This window comes from Salmo salar, chromosome 02, assembly GCF_965601325.2.
Source record: "Salmo salar chromosome 02, fSalSal1, whole genome shotgun sequence".
Taxonomy (NCBI): Eukaryota; Metazoa; Chordata; class Actinopteri; order Salmoniformes; family Salmonidae; genus Salmo; species Salmo salar.
Genome location: NC_138292.1, coordinates 46,499,169 through 46,516,894, shown reverse-complemented (window position 1 = coordinate 46,516,894; position 17,726 = coordinate 46,499,169). Strand labels below are relative to the sequence as shown.

The 17,726-nt window shown below is 42.6% G+C and overlaps 1 protein-coding gene across 1 annotated transcript; it reads right to left on the bottom strand.

Moving 5' to 3' along the window:
* Positions 1–1,212: 1,212 nt before the first annotated feature.
* On the bottom strand, positions 1,213–17,666 carry LOC106584034 (failed axon connections homolog). Its single transcript, XM_014168837.3, has 6 exons — positions 17,167–17,666; positions 13,562–13,697; positions 13,134–13,330; positions 7,921–8,138; positions 3,084–3,200; positions 1,213–2,616 (listed from the first exon to the last, which is right to left on the bottom strand). Exons 1-6 carry the CDS (start codon positions 17,421–17,423, stop codon positions 2,258–2,260), a joined length of 1,284 nt encoding a protein of 427 aa, XP_014024312.2. The 5' UTR covers positions 17,424–17,666; the 3' UTR covers positions 1,213–2,257.
* Positions 17,667–17,726: the final 60 nt, after the last annotated feature.

Sequence of the window (17,726 nt, the reverse complement as noted above, 5' to 3'; positions counted from 1 at the left end):
CAATTAGTATTTAGTAGCATTGCCTTTAAATTGTTTAACTTGGGTCAAACGTTTCGGGTAGCCTTCCACAAGCTTCCCACAATAAGTTGGGTGAATTTTGGCCCATTCCCCCTGACAGAGCTGGTGTAACTGAGTCAGGTTTGTAGGCCTCCTTGCTCGCACACACTTTTTCAGTTCTGCCCACAAATCTTCTATAGGATTGAGGTCAGGGCTTTTTGATGGCCACTCCAATACCTTGACTTTGTCGTCCTTAAGCCATTTTGCCACAACTTTGGAAGTATGTTTGGGGTCATCGTCCATTTGGAAGACCCATTTGCGACCAAGCTTTAACTTCCTGACTGATGTCTTGAGATGTTGCTTGCAAGCCTCCCCTTTTTTCCTCCAAACATAATGATGGTCATTATGGCCAAATAGTTATATTTTTGTTTCATCAGACCAGAAGACATTTCTCCAAAAAGTACAATCTTTGTCCCCATGTGCAGTGGCAAACCGTAGTCTGGCTTTTTTATGGCGGTTTTGGAGCAGTGGCTTCTTCCTTGCTGAGCGGCATTTCAGGTTATGTCGATATAGGACTCATTTTACTGTGGATATAGATACTTTTGTACCGGTTTCCTCCAGCATCTTCACAAGGTCCTTTGCTGTTGTTCCAGGATTGATTTGCACTTTTCGCACCAAAGTACGTTAATCTCTAGGAGACAGAACACGTCTCCTTCCTGAGTGCCATGACAGCTGCGTGGTCCCATGGTGTTTATACTCGCATACTATTGTTTGTACAGATGAACGTGGTACCTTCAGGCATTTGGAAATTGCTCCCAAGGATGAACCAGACTTGTGGAGGAGTAAAAGAAAATGTCAGAGGGTTTGACTGATTTCTTTTGATTTTCCCATGATGTCAAACAAAGAGGCAGTGAGTTTGAAGGTAGGCCTTGAAATACATCCACAAGTACAACTCCAATTGACTCAAATGATGTCAATTAGCCTATCAGAAGCTTCTAAAGCCATGACATCATTTTTCTGGAATTTTCCAAGCTGTTTAAAGGCACAGTCAACTTAGTGTATGTGAACTTCTGACCCACTGGAATTGTGATACAGTGAATTATAAGTGAAATAATCTGTCTGTAAACAATTGTTGGAAAAATTACTTGTGTTATGCACAAAGTAGAAGTCCCAACGGACTTGCCAAAACTATAGTTTGTTAACAAGACATTTGAGGAGTGGTTGAAAAACGAGTTTTAATGACTCCAACCCAAGTGCATGTAAACTTATGACTTCAACTGTATAAAACAAAAGGAGTATCACATTTTGACTGCACTGGCCCTTTAACATTCCAAGTGGCAAAAACTGCAGGACTCAAGACCATAGAGCTAAATAGACAGCAGGATGAATGTATAGATAGAGCACCCTCTAGTGGTGAGATACAAGCGTCGGCTCTACAACCAGCCTGTACTGGTAAGTGTACTTGGACAAGAGTGTTACATCTCCAGTTCATTTTGCGTATCCCAATCTCCTTTACTAGAGTGAAGTTAGACACAGAGTTGATGGAAAGGCCAGTGATTATGGCTGATGCTCAGCAGCAAGCCACAAACCATAGAACTACTAGTAGGATAGCCCACCGTTAGTAAGACACAGACTAGAGCAGCCACCATAGAAAGCAGACCCTTATATTATATATCACTCTTCACAATATGTGTCCAAGTCTTAGCAAAGAACTGACCTCAGTTCTCTAAAAATCCAGTGTTTTCATGTTTCTGCTACCATCATTATCATCGTCTCTCTTTCACTAGCTACATTTCTAAGAAACAGCCATGTCTGCATTCCATGGACAGAGACACCACTAACTGGTTCCACCAACAATCTTTCACATTAGTCTGTACCCTGGAGACAACTGACACAAATAAGGCAATGTCTGATTGTGCCATATTGGCAATGTCACAATCACTAGGGTTGAGGAAATCATATTGTAACACGTGTAACATGGGGTTCGATTTATACGCTCTGCATACAAAATACCCAGTTTGTCGGCGTGCACTGATATTACATTGTTAGGATATAGTTTTCAGTCATCATGGAATATAACTGTACCTCCATGTGTGAGCACAGATCTCTGAAAGAGAGGGAGAGGCAGAAGAGAGAACTGTGCCTCTGTGTTCCGCAGCTCTATGATGCCAGTCCAGATAGCAACGCCCTGATTAGTTTGAAGTTCCGGCCGTCTGACCGCCTCAGCCAAAACCACCCCACCTCCCTGGATGAGTGTGGGTCAAGGGTTGGGAGGTTTGGGACTGGGGTTGGAAGGGGCAGGATTAGGAGGGTCAGGACTAGGAGGGACACACTTGAGCTGCGGCTCATTGTCCGAGTCCGTGCCCACGTCCGAGTCGAACAGCGAGTGGTCCGTATCGGGGGAGTGAGTGTGTGAGTGTGTGTGTTTGTCAGAGGCGTCACGCTCCTCCGTGGTGTCTGTCCGGGAGAACAGGCCAAAGTCCATCAGGCCTGTAGGAGAGCCCTCGCTGCTGTCAGTGTCTGCTCCATCATAGTACAGGTCCTCTATGTCCACAAACCACTCAGGCCAGAACTTTCTCCGCATGCGCTCACAGAACATGGCCAAGTTGATGAGCTCGCCTAAAACACAGTGGACAAGGGATAGAGGAAGTACACGTTCCAACATCAGTACTCAAGGAAAATGTACATCAGTGTCAGAGTATCCTTTGATTTCCTATTCAAACTTTGATTGTCAGATTTTGTACAGTTCGAAAATGAAAAGAGACTGGTCTTTGATCTCTGATCAAACATTCTCTAAAGCGTGACTAGCAAACGTGCGACAACACTGCACATTACAGTCTTTCACTGTCACCTAGTGGAAGAAGTAGGCAAGTACACTTGGATAATAAAAAAAGGAGGACATTGCGTCCTATTCTACGCCTGCCTTCAAATCTATAGAATAATACATTAGGTACAGAATGTGTTATACAATCTCGATAACAACATAACAATAACACAATACGCACTTTCAAAATCAATCAATTATGATGCTTTGGTATTGTGAGTATGAATAAAACATTTCACAGAGGCTGAGAGATTGAACTGACCTTTGATGAGCTGTTCAGGTCGTGTGCCGGGTAGTGTCCACATGGCCTGGGCCAGGTGACCAAACACAGCAGCGTCTACTGTCGACATCTTAGGCCCCATGAAGTACTTCTTATCTCCTGCAGGACAGATGAACAGCTGGGGTCAGTAATATATATCAACCAACCATCAGCAAATTATAAGAGAACACAATAAGAAAAGACTGCTGAGTGCCTCAGACTCTTCATGGAGCAGCCTGTAAATTACAAACAAAACAGCGAAAGCAACTTTCTGTTGAAGTGGGATCGCGCATTTTGCAACTCATGATTACGTCTTCTGTCGTCGCGGGAAAAACGCAGCGTTTAAAGCATTTGTAAACAACTGGTTGCAGATCAGAGCCAACCTGGATACTAAGGAGATCCAGAGGGAAATCGACTAGTATCAACAGCTTTATGCTATGGAGGAACAACATACTCCATCGTGGAAAGATCCGGCTGACTCACAAAATATTCTAACCCGACAAAAAAAGAAAGTCAGATGAATCTACAGACACGGACGATTCGCTTACCGTTTAAGTAGAGGATAATGCTCTTGCTGGAATCCATGCAACACTTGAAAAGTTGTGTGAGGAGATAGCAGGGCTGCGTGGGAGTTTGGAGTGAAATTCTCACGCTTCAAGGAGAGAACAAGGCACTCGCAGCCAAAGTAACTATCGATTCCAACATGGATTGTCTACTCAGGGAAAACAGGGTGGTGAGGGAGTCGCTACTAGACATACAAAGCCGCAGCATGAGTGAAAATGTCATCTTTTCTGGGATTCCTGAGGACGCACCCAATAATCCAGAGTGCGCGATCAGAGAATTCAAGCAATCCGCCTTGAAAAACTTCCTCTCTTGAGACTGTAAACAAGGTGGCTTTCCACCGAGTGCACAGACTTGGAGCAACAAGACCAAGAGTCCCCCAACCTATCATCGCAAAATTTGAACACTACCAGCAAAAGGAGCTGATCAAAAGCAGGGAAAGGGAGCTTAAAGGGACCAAATTCTGTCTCAATGACCAATTTCCCCGGGAGATAAACGTCCGAAGAGGCTGTATCATGTACAGAGCAGAGGCGGGAGATGGGTAAGCGTGCCTTTCTCATTGGGGACAGACACTTTATAGATGGACAGCTCTTCCCGAGATGGCTCCATAACAACCATGGCTGTACTAAATTCCATGGGGACGTCAGGTTACGAAAAAAAAAGTATGAGAACTGTAAAAATATCTGAAAACTATGAAGTTAATATGAACACACACACTCAATTACACATACGGATTTATACATACACACGCACACACACTTGATCTCTCTTTCTACCTCACTCTCTCCCTCTCTATTGTCGAGAACTTTTCCATAATTGAATGTGTTTTTTGGTTTATCTATCTTTTATACGTCTTTGTCTACATGTTTATCTATGTTTACAACAAGCAAGGGGAAGGTATCAGAACAGGGACATTGGGGAATAATAACAACATATTGTATGGGATACATTTGTACTGTAGTGAAGCCGTCTCTAGAGTAATGCAAGGTGCCTTTCATGATCATGTGAAACGTCAAGTGCTATGGAAATGCTGGGATCTTTTTCTATGAAAAATCTGTTAAAGGTAATTACGACGCAACTATGATGGTGATACGATATGGATTACAGTTATCATCCTGAATATTAAGGCTATACTCACTTCATATTACACACAGACACTCAACCATGCAAATTGGCTGGGTTATTATTTATTTAGACATCACACTTGATAGTCGTACTCTTATCCAGACATCATACACACTCTCACTAAATCACATCCAATATCATACACATCAACCTACTCAGATTTACTACACACAATATTTTTACAAAATAATAAAACAAATATTGCTAGAACCTGTTTCTTGAATTGTAAATATCAGACATTTGAAAGCTCTAGTTTTGACCGTCATAATACCTCTTACAGCAGTAACTTTACAAGCACTAATTATGGTTCATTTAGACTGAGAATAGTATCTAGTTATGATAAGGGATGAAATAAGTATAGCCAGTTAGAATTGTAATGGTTCAGCAAATTATTTAAAAAAAGATCAGTCTTTACGTGGCTAAAATAAAATAAATATAACATATACTGTTTACAGGAAACTCATTCTACATCCAAGTTTTATATTAACCTCTACAGGATTGGTTTTGCCCCCACGGGACGGTTGAGCTAACGTGGGCTAATGTGATTAGCATGAGGTTGTAAGTAACAAGAACATTTCCCAGGACGTAAACATATCAGAACAGAAACAGAAAGCATAAATTCTTGTTAATCTAACTGCACTGTCCAATTTACAGTAGCTATTACAGTGAAATGATACCATGCTATTGTTTGAGGAGAGTGCACAGTTATGAACTTAAATGTATTAATAAACCAATTAGGCACATTTGGGCAGTCTTGATACAACATTTTGGACAGAAATGCAATGGTTCATTGAGTCTGTCTAACTTTGCACATACACTGGTGCCATCTAGTGGCCATAATCTAAATTGCACCTAGATTCCTTAGTCATATATTGGCCTTTCTCTTGCATTTCAAAAGTGATGGAACAAAAAACAAAACAAAAAAAACGTAATTTTTTCTTTGTATTATCTTTTACCAGATCTAATGTGTCATATTCTCCTATATGAATTTCACATTTCCACAAACTTAACTGTTCCTTTCAAATGGTATCAAGAATATGCATATCCTTGCTTCAGTTCCTGAGCTACAGGCAGTTAGATTTGGATATGTCATTTTAGGCAAAATTGGGGGAAAAAGGGTCCGGTCTTTGCAATATCTCATTGAAGATCTAGATAACTTTTCTGGACTCTCTGGACTAAAACCTAATTATGAGTGTACAATATTACATATTAGATCTTTAAAAAAAATACAATTTTTACATTACCCTGCAGTTTACCTATAAAATGGGCTGACGGTGAAGAAGACATACTTGGTATTCATTTCACAAAATATATCAAATGAGCTCTCTATAATGAATTTCAATAGAAAACTTGTAAAAATAGACAAGATCCTGCAACTATTTATGTGAAAATTAACTCCTTAGTCATATCTCAGTTTACTCACTTACTTATGGCGCTGCCTACTCCTGATGATTCATTTTTCAAACCATATGAGCAAAAAATATTTCACTTTATCTGAGACGTTAAACCAGACAAGATAAAGCGTGCCTCTCTCTATAATGAATAGGGTGGGTTGAGATTATGAAATATAAAAGCACTAAACCTCTCTAAAAGCTTCACTTATTCAAATGCTTTACTTGACCCCTAAATAGTTCTCCAGTAGATTACGAAGAAAAGCTCATCCATTGTTTAAAAATGGCCTTTGTTTTTTGCATTGTTGTTTTCTTTTCTCTTTTGATCATTTTGTTGGTTGTTGGTGCATGGGGGGGGGTCTTATATTCAAAGCATTATAAAGTAAATTCAGATTGCACATATTACACTATAGTTTACGACCTTGCAAAGATTTTATGCTAAAATCAAGACATTCTCTGCTCTTTTCCCGACTAAAATACATTTGAAACACATATTGTAGTTGGCAGCACAGTGCATATACAGTGTCTCACCACTAGAGAGTGGAAGAGGGTAAAATGGAGCTCTGCATAAAGGACATACCCCACAACAAAGTCAATCTTACAGTGAACTTCAACTGACCCCATGTTATAATTGATAATGGATGATTAGGAAGCCTTCCTTTCCCATTGTTCCTCATATCTCCATCAGTAGCCAATTCCTCAACACTGACAATACTGGGAGAGCGTTGAGAAATTGGCTACGTCATCAGTTCTTCAAACCAAATCAAAGTTTATTTGTCACGTGCGCCGAATACAACAGGTGTAGACCTTAGTGAAATGCTTACTTACAGGCTCTAAAATAGTGCGAAAAAAAGGTGTGTGTGTGTGTGTGTGTGTGTGTAGGTAAGTAAAGAAATAAAACAACAGTAAAAAGACATTTGAAAATAAGAGTAGCAAGGCTATATACAGACACCGGTTAGTCAGGCTTATTGGGGTAGTATGTACATGTAGATATGGTTAAAGTGACTATGCATATATGATGAACAGAGAGTAGCAGTAGCGTAAAAGGAGGGGTTGGCGGGAGGTGGGATACAATGCAGATAGCCCAGTTAGCCAATGTGCGGGAGCACTGGTTGGTCGGGCCAATTGAGGTAGTATGTACATGGATGTATGGTTAAAGTGACTATGCATATATGATAAACAGAGAGTAGCAGCGTAAAAGAGGGGTGGGGTGGGTCACACAATGTAAATAGTCCGGTTAACCATTGGTTACCTGTTCAGAAGTCTTACGGCTTGTGGGTAAAATCTGTTGAGAAGCCTTTTTGTCCTAGACTTGGTACTCCGGTACCGCTTGCCATGCGGTAGTAGAGAGAACAGTCTATGACTGGGGTGGCTGGGGTCTTTGACAATATTTAGGGCCTTCCTCTGACACCGCCTGGTGTAGAGGTCCTGGATGGCAGGCAGCTTTGCCCCAGTGATGTATTGGGCCGTACACACTACCCTCTGAAGTGCCCCTAGTCTCTCCCTGAATCCCAAATCAACCCCTAGTCCCTACCACCTGGGTTTTTGTGTAGATCTGAGAGGATCGCTGTAAGCAATATGGTTGTTGCTCCATTTTGCCCTCTGATGGGCCAGGTAGAATTTTCGCTAGATTGCTTACACCTGTCTGATCCTCTCATATCTACACAAGTGCCTAGGCCTAAGGGTAGTGCCTATAGGTTGATTTGGGATTAACCCTCTGTCTACTCCTATCCTCCCATCCACCTGTACCCCTCCATACATACCGAGCAGTTCGGCCAGTGTGTGCATGTCCTTCTCCATCAGCTTGTAAACCTCCTCCTTGGAGAAGCGTCCGATGCCATGGCCGTACATCTCCCTTTGCACCATGCTGCTGTTCAGGTGGCCGAGGATCCACTTTAGCATGTCACTGAGAGGACCAGTGACGGACAGCATCTTCTGGGTCTCCTCCAGGTTGTCTACCCACTGGCAATAGGCTATTGTCCTGTTTAGAAACACATATATACATACAGTCTTATATAGAAACACACAGACAGGTTGTCGACTGGCTGTAAGCTATCGTCTTGTATAGTTACACAAGCATAATACAGGTTATTAACCCAGTGGTAGTATAGTATAATCATATGGAAACACATACACTGTGTGTACAAAACATTAGGATCACCTGCTCTTTCCATGACGGACTGACCAGGTGAATCCAGGCTGCCTAATATACACTGTGTTGTAGGCCTCTAGCAGCCCAGTAGGCAGTAAAACAGGGTGGCAGGGAGACAGGCAGCCGAGAGAAAGTACAGAATAACGGTCTCAATAACTGCTTTAATATGCAGATAGATTGTAGCTTCCATCAATGTAATTGTCTGCATCATTTCCAATCTATCTATATCTATACACATATACATACATGGCCAAAGGTTTTGAGAATGACACATATTCATTTTCACAGTCTGCTGCTTCAGTGTCTTTAGATATTTTTGTCAGATGTTACTATGGAATACTGAGGTATAATTACAAGCATTTCATAAGTATCAAAAGGCTTTTATTGACAATTACATGAAGTTGATGCAAAGAGTCAATATTTGCAGTGTTGACCCTTCTTTTTCAAGACCTCTGCAATCCGCCCTGGCATGCTGTCAATTAACTTCTGGGCCACATCCTGACTGATGGCAGCCCATTCTTGCATAATCAATGCTTGGGGTTTGTCAGAATTTGTGGGTTTTTGTTTGTCCACCCGCCTCTTGAGGATTGACCACAACTTCTCAATGGAATTAAGGTCTGGGGAGTTTCCTGGCCATGGACACAAAATATCAATGTTTTGTTCCCCGAGACACTTAGTTATCACTTTTGCCTTATGGCAAGGTGCTCCATCATGCTGGAAAAGGCATTGTTCGTCACCAAACTGTTCCTGGATGGTTGGGAGAAGTTGCTCTCGGAGGATGTGTTGGTACCATTCTTCATTCATGGCTGTGTTCTTAGGCAAAATTGTGAGTGAGCCCACTCCCTTGGCTGAGAAGCAACTCCACACATGAATGGTCTCAGGATGCTTTACTGTTGGCATGACACAGGACTGATGGTAGCGCTCACCATGTCTTCTCCGGATAAGCTTATTTCCCGGATGCCCCAAACAATCGGAAAGGGGATTCATCAGAGAAATTGACTTTACCCCAGTCCTCAGCAGTCCAATCCCTGTACCTTTTGCAGAATATCTGTCCCTGATAGTCTGTCCCTGATGTTTTTCCTGGAGAGAAGTGGCTTCTTTGCTGCCCTTCTTGACACCAGGCCATCCTCCAAAAGTCTTCGCCTCACTGTGCGTGCAGATGCACTCACACCTGCCGGCTGCCATTCCTGAGCAAGCTCTGTACTGGTGGTGCCCCGAACCCGCAGCTGAATCAACTTTAGGAGACGGTCCTGGCGCTTGCTGGACTTTCTTGGGCGCCCTGAAGCCTTCTTCACAACAATTGAACCGCTCTCCTTGAAGTTCTTGATGATCCGATAAATGGCTGATTCAGGTGCAATCTTACTGGCAGCAATATCCTTGCCTGTGAAGCCCTTTTTGTGCAAAGCAATGATGACAGCACGTGTTTCCTTGCAGGTAACCATGGATGACAGAGGAAGAACAATGATTCCAAGCACCACTCTCCTTTTGAAGCTTCCAGTCTGTTATTCGAACTCAATCAGCATGACAGAGGGATCTCCAGCCTTGTCCTCGTCAACACTCACACCTGTGTTAACGAGAGAATCACTGACATGATGTCAGCTGGTCCTTTTGTGGCAGGGCTGAAATGCAGTGGAAATGTTTTTGGGGGATTCAGTTCATTTGCATGGCAAAGCGGGACTTTGCAATTAATCTTTCACCTTCAATTATCAGGACAAAAGTAATTCATGTATTGTGATAATTAACAGTCAGCTCTCTAGACAAAAAAAAGATTGAGCTGTCTAGCAAAGGATCTCAGGGAAAATTTGCTTCAGGGGCTAAACCAGACAAACCTGAGATCAAATCATAAATATTTCAATGATTTCAGTATCATTAAACAGTGCTCTTACTTGTAACAACTCGAGCTCTACACAATAGGAATGGAAGACAAATGACAATCTTTACTAAACCAGACACTGAACTTAATATACAGTGCACGTACATTGTGAACAAATAGCACAATCTCACAGACCAGGGCCCAGATTCACAAAACAATTTTTACGCAAAAGCTTCTTAAGAAAAATAAGAAGTTCATAAGATAATTCGTAAGTGAAATTCCTCAACAATATCTTTAGATTTCATGATTTTCTTACGAACTTCTGAAATATCTTCTGAGAATCTTCTTAAGATGTCTGTTGCTAAGCAACCGATTTAGCTAGCTATCTAGCTAGTAATGGCAATCATATTAACATATTTCCTACAGAGATTGCTGTTCTAAGATGTTCTTGGGTTTAAAATATGTGAGTGAATTAAACATGTTCAGTTGCTTTCATGAGCTTATTCTCTCACTGCCCTGAATTTAAGACAAGGGTCTAGCTATCTTGGAATTAAGAACAAATCCCAAAATCCTATTTTCAATAATCTCATTTCATCTTAACTTTTTGCTAAAGGAGAAACATAAGAAATAGCGCAATACATTTCCAATAACCTTTGAGGAATATCAACTTTGCTTAACTTTCTTCATAAGTCTATAGTTAAGAAGGTTTTGTGAATCTGGACCCTGAGGCATATCTCTGTCAAAGAGCAGCCTTCCCCTTCGTGTTGTCATAGCAACATCAATCATGCTAATTTACAGGCCTGAAGGCTGTATATGATCTCATCATGCTGCTAACCATGCTGCTAACCTCAGCTGGCCAAACAGAGCAACAAGCAGCCCCATAGTCCTGCACAGCCATTAATAATGTAATCAATAGTCAACACAGCCTGCGAGAGGGAGGGGGAAAGAGGAGAGAGACTAGAGAAGGAGGTGATAAGGGAAAAAGAAGACAGGAGAAAAACAAAACAGAGAAAGGGAGTGGAAATGAGAGTTATATGAATGACAATTACTCTACAGCTGCAGGGCAATATTATAGAACCCCAGCCCCCCTCCAATTCATGGCTCTGGTTCTGAATGAGATTCACAAGATCTGATGCACAGAAACATGTTACTGACTGATTTCTCACCCTGTAAATATTGTTGAAAAGAGCTTGATGAGCAAGTATGCACTCCCTCCTCTATTCTTTGACAGACATGCTCAGAAACAAATGCTTTTAGATGTCTCATTCATCAGACTACCTCTCCCTGGGCCCCAACCAGGAAAGGCTCAGCTTGCGTCCAAAATGGCACCCTATTCCTTACAAAGTAGTGCACTATATCAGGAATAGGGTGCCATTTGGAATGCAGTATCAGTGACTTCCCAGCAGAAGCCTCACCAGTACAGATGCCCAGCAGTGACTCACCAATAATGTAGAGTCCCACCCTTCTATTTACTGTAAGTAAATCAGTAATGTAGCTGTGTGGATGACCACTTGGGAATACTATAGTGAGTGCGCTTAGCCAGTCCCAATTCATTCCCAACCCTCCCCTTGGCCCTAACCCTTCAATCTTTGCAGATCTGTAAGGTGGAAGCAATATGGTGAAAACTTTAACACTACACTGCTTATACACTTCATGCCTAAAGGAAGGGGGACACCTGCTCGTCGAACATCTCATTCCAAAATCATTGGCATTAATGTGGAGTTGTTCTCCCCTTTGCTGCTATAAAAGCCTTCACTCTTCTAGAAAGGTTTTCCACTAATGTTGGAACATTGCCGCGGGGACTTGCTTCCATTCAGTCACAAGAGCATTAGTGAGGTTGGCGATTATGCCTGGGTCGCAGTCAGCTTTCCAATTCATCCCAAAGTTGTTCAATGCGGTTGAGGTCAGGGCTCTGTGCAGGCTAGTCAAGTTCTTCCACACCGATCTCAGCAAACCATTTTTGTATGGACCTCGCTTTGTGCACAGGGGTATTGTCATGCTGAAACAGGAAAGGGCCTTCCCCAAACTATTGCCACAAAGTTGGAAGCACAAAATCGTCTAAATTGTCATTGTATGCTGCAGCGTTAACATTTTGCGTCACGAACTAAGGGGCATAGCCCGAACTATGAAAAACAGCTCCAGACCATTATTCCTCCTCCACCAAACTTTATAGTTAGCACTATGCATTGGGGCAGGTAGTGTTCTTCTGGTATCTGCCAAACCCAGATTCGTCCGTCGGACTGCCAGATGGTGAAGGGTGATTCATCACTCCAGAGAACGCTTTTCCACTGCTCCAGAGTCCAATGGCGGCAAGCTTTACACCACACCAGCCGACGCTTGGCATTGCGCATGGTGTTCTTAGGCTTGTGTGCGTGCGGCTGCTCGGCCATGGAATACCTTTTCATGAAGCATCTGACGAACGGTTCTTGTGCTGACGTTGCTTTCAGAGGCAGTTTGGAACTCGGTAGTGAGTGTTGCAACTGAGGAAAGATGATTTTTACGCGCTACTCGCTTCAGGACTTGGCGGCCCCGTTCTGTGAGCTTGTGTGGCCTACCGCATCACGGCTGAGCCGTTGTTGTTTCTAGTCGTTTCCACTTCACAATAACAGCACTTACAGTTGACTGGGGCAGCTCTAGCAGGGCAGAAATTTGACGAACTGACTTGTTGGAAAGGTGGCATCCTAAGACGGTGCCATGTTGAAATTCACTGAGCTCTTCAGTGAGGCCATTCTATTGACAATATTTGACTATGGAGATTGCATGGCAGTGTACTCGATTTTATACACCTGTCAGCAACGGGTGTGGCTGAAATAGCTGAATCCACTAATTTGAAGGGGTGTCCACATACATTTGTATATATTGTGTACCTATCTAAACTCTTCAGACATGCTAAAATCAAGGGTTAAGGGCCAAGGGGGAGGGTAGGGAGCAATTTGGGAATGGCTGTGACATATACGGAGTCACCAATGTAGCTGTGGAGGACCCGTGTGTATATTAATTGACTGAGTCACCAGTAGAGGTGCTCCTCCACCATCTTGGTGACAGCCCGGGACACGGCTCTTTCCTGGGGACTGAGGTTCTTGTTGAGGTTGACGCCCAGCTTCTCTTCCAGGAAGTCAATGATGAACTCTGACCCCGACACCTGCTGCCGGTTATACTCAATCCATGGCATCTTGCCCTGCGGAGAGAGCTTCCCATCAAAGTAGTTCTGCAAGGGGGAGAACAGAATGGGGTTAAGCACTGGGAAATTGACACACTCTAGTTGTATCCGAATATGTAGGACTGGTTTACCAGACTCAGATTAATCCCTGGACATAAAAAACATGCATAAGGAGAATTTCCATTTAAAGTGCTTTTAAATCCAGGAATGTAGGCTTAATCTGTGTGCAGGAAACCAGTACTTTTCAAGTTGTACTTTATCATACACAGACTATTATACCTGGTAGGGCAAGTCCACCATGCGTAGGTAGGTCTCCATCTTGAGGCAGAATGGTGAGAGGCTGGGGACCTCCGTGTTTGGCCTGGAGAATTGGTGGAGGATGATGGCATCTTTAGAGTCCAACTCCTGCTCCTTCCTGGAAAACACCCGGGGAGAAAAAAGGCCAGCTGAAAAGGTGTACTATACTGAGGCAACAGCAAACTACACAGGTGGGAGCCCCATGAGATAAAATACATGAAAACAATTGTTACCTCTGTGGCAGCCACTTTAAAAGTGATCAACGTTTCTGTGACAACAGTACAGCTATTCCCAGGTCAGTTTGTGGTTGTGAGAACAATATCATAACTCGACTCTAATTGGGGAGGAGAGAGTAAGATTGGTTGCAGCGCTGTTTCTGGCTCTTAGTAATCTGACTGGGAGGATAGGGTCTCACCTGGTGCATATTATAGCATGGTGACATAGCAGCGAGAGGAACTATTCTTCAATTCCCTGAGCTCTGTGTTACAGAGGGCATTTCCATACAAGGGCCGATGAGCACCAACGTGAAGTTCATAGAAGCATATCAAATTGTGTGTCAAACGAAAGCGAAGAGTCTATATATTTTTTTTAATTAAGGCATCTATACATTCAGTTACCAAAAACCCACATATCTTTAAGATGTTTCCTAATTTCTCTTCATCACGAGGGAAGATAATGACATTTCACAGAAGTAACAAGTAAAGGTAGACCTACCAAGTAGTTAGTGTTTTTGAAGTTGGTCTATGAATTAAGTAATTAAAACACGTCATTCTGTTACCAAATCGGTAACGGAATTACTGCAATTGAATTGGCTAAAATGGGAAATCATACTAGTCACATCACACTTGGGTCACCTGCTACTGTCCTCCCTTCCACTTGCATACTGTTATGTTCAGCTCATAACTGTGTTTTTCCCTTTCCATCCACTGTTGGTCAAATCAGAGAGGAAGAGGCAAAGCGAGAGGGTTTACTCCTGTCAAAATCTGTCCATGACAAGCAGACCGATAAGCAGACTGCCTGCCTTCCCGCCTTTGGGACAACAACTCCCATAGTTAGGGCGGAGACAAGACCATCTTGCCATTATATGCAGTATCTCAGGTCAAAGCAAGACTGTGAAAACAGTCTGGACAACCCCTCCCTTTCTATCTGCTGCTCTCTCTCTCCAGTTAATGTCACGTCGCCCGGCTCTTACTGAAACCTACCCTCTTTCCATTTACTGTAATAAGCATCCTCACCCACTGAGCACCGACCGACACCGGACATCCATGGACATTGAAAAGTAGTTGGAATTTGGTCAGTCCATCCTGGCCAGACCAAATCTGAACTAATCAAAGATGTTTATGTTTCACAAGTTTGGACAGCACAGTACAGTAGAGCACAGTACAGGTGGTTTACTGTACCATACAGTAGAGTACTGTGCTGAACTCTACTGTAATGTGCTCTACTGTGATGTCCAAACTTGTGAAACATTGACGTCTATGATCGTTTCAGATTTGGTCTGTTCCGGACCAACCAAATGTGGTCTTGTTTGGGGGGGTGGAGCTCAATACAATAATACCCACTGTGTAGAATAATACCCAAATATGCAAAAGAGGGATATTGCATATTTCTACATTTGTTCACCTATTCAGGATACACCACCATGAAAATAATGATATTCATATCCATAATTATCAATTTTTGTATAGTACAGATCATGGACCCATGATGTAATTTAGTTACCGTAATTATATTACCAGTTGTAAATCCACTTCACCTACTGTAGTTAAATAACAAACAAAACACTTCTAACTCAAGATGTCATGTCATAGCTGACACCCCATTCTTTCTGCAGATAAATATCTGCTCGCATTAAAAACCGATGGTGATTTTTCTGTTACAAAACTTTGCATCTGCACAGTTCTTCCAGTAAATGTGAGTTTGTGAAATCTTCTGTGTAAATTGTTCAAAGTAGTCCTTGTGCATAGAGTTGTATGGTTTGTTAAACTTTAAAATCAAATGTTTTTGGTTGGCATAAATTGTGAAAAATGTTGAAAAATCTAAGTCAAAGTGTAATTCTGTTACTGTTGAATTGCCCTAGAACAACCTGTCCCCTCACTATATTTAAGTCACCAGTCTAAAACACTCATGCACACAAGAATACACAGATACAATACACAATTTTAAGATAATGAGAGATATTGAGAGGGTAAACTCATCATCATATTACTGACTGCGTGGTACTCAATGGGCCTACAGCAGAAGAAACTCTACGATTTGTCTGAACTTATTTCAATCCTCTACTACCCTTGAAATCAAGGCCTAGGAGGTTAATCATGCTTGTGAAAATCTGATAAGAGTCCTCACATTTCTACCCCACAGTTTTTAAACGGTGGGTGCGGGTGAATGACACTGACATATCTTTTGGCTTTAATAATTAAACAGCCTACAGTACAGGGGCGTGCTGCCTTGCAATTACTCTAGTTCTTACCTAAATTCATTTGATGAATTATAGCCACATATCATGTCCAAGAGAGCAGGAATGGACTCCATCCAAAGTCAATTACACCACCAGGCATTTTGTAACACCTTGAAATTAAAATGAATTTCTGGAAATAAATGACATGTGTATATAAATGATAGCTTACTTTGGCTAATAAAAATGTATAGGCTAGGTTTTCGATACAATAGTCTTGAGCAGGACAGTCTACGACAGAATAAACAACTCGCATTCCCACAAAATGTCGCTGTCCACACAACCGTGGTGCGAAACCATCGAAACAGTCCATTTTTCAATGGTGCGGAAATTCTGGACTGTGTAAAAGAAACACTAGTGTACTTAGGCCTAGATACAGGGAGTTCCTTTGAGAAGAAGCACTCAAAGGGGTGGCATAGAATAACACACATGCTGCAGATTTACTGTCAAAATGTAGTTTTCTATGGTGGAAGCATGACAGTAGTAGGCGTATGCGACGTGATTCGACAATGTTTCCAAATGAGGAAATGCCAAGCTAGTCCTTTTAGAGTGTGTGACAGATTATATGGAGCCACCGTTACAGAATGTACCATAGGCCTAAATGCTTGACTGACGACTGCGTGGGGACAGTAGCGCCATTCATTCCGTTAACAATAGGCATGGATTAATCTTCCCTCTGAAAGATGAAACCAGACGCATTTCATTCAACAGTAGGCTACAAACGTCCGCTTTCACTAAGCATTCTGACACCACTGCTGCAGCGCTAGAGAAATTCATATTTACGCTCAAGACATGGCACAAGACCTGACGCGTGATTTTCCACTTTCCAATATTTTTTCCCCGTCACCTGTCCTTGATTCCTTGGGAACGATATCATCAAACAGCTGTACCATCTAGCCCACAGTGCAGGAACAGATGAATATATGAACAAACGACAACAATATTCTGTTTTTCAGAGATCTGTCAAGAGCAGCTGTTCAGAGGTGACAGCAAGTGCACACACCCAGCCCATCCCCGAGGGTATGAATGGCTTTATCATTTTAGATTAGGCCTAAGCATCACACAAATGCACACATTTGATCATGTGAACCAATACCGTTGCAGAGTGTGTATTTGCCATTGTATAGCCTACCTGATGGCGAGCAGCTCGTGTAATAGGTAGGCAGCAGCGGCGAGGAGGGCACCACCGGTGATATAGATGGTCTTCTTCCACCAGGAATCCGACCCCAATCCCGACATGATCCCACCGTAGTCCCGTAAAGGGATTGCGACGATATAGCCATAAAGAGAGTGAGGCTCGTCGGAACCACATATCCCCAAGGGCACGCTTTGATTCCGCCCGAGTTCAACCACACACGGTCGGGACGAGGCGAAACCAGAACCCCACATACTCGATCAATCGCCGCGTGGCGCCTGCGTCCTCCCGCAAACCACTATCGGCTTCATTTGTATGTCACAATAGTCCTATGCTGCATGGCGATATGCTATTTAATCTGCCAAACATTAGAAATGGACATCTTCCGACCTGAGCTCGGCATCCTCCGCCAGCCCTCGGAGCCTTTGTCTGTTCCAATGTAAACCAGTGGCAGACGGGGAACGCTCCCCTCACATCTGAGCCTCAGCGACAAACAAAACCACCACACAATATAGGGCAATAGGCCAGGCCTTATATCATGATTATAAAGACATCTG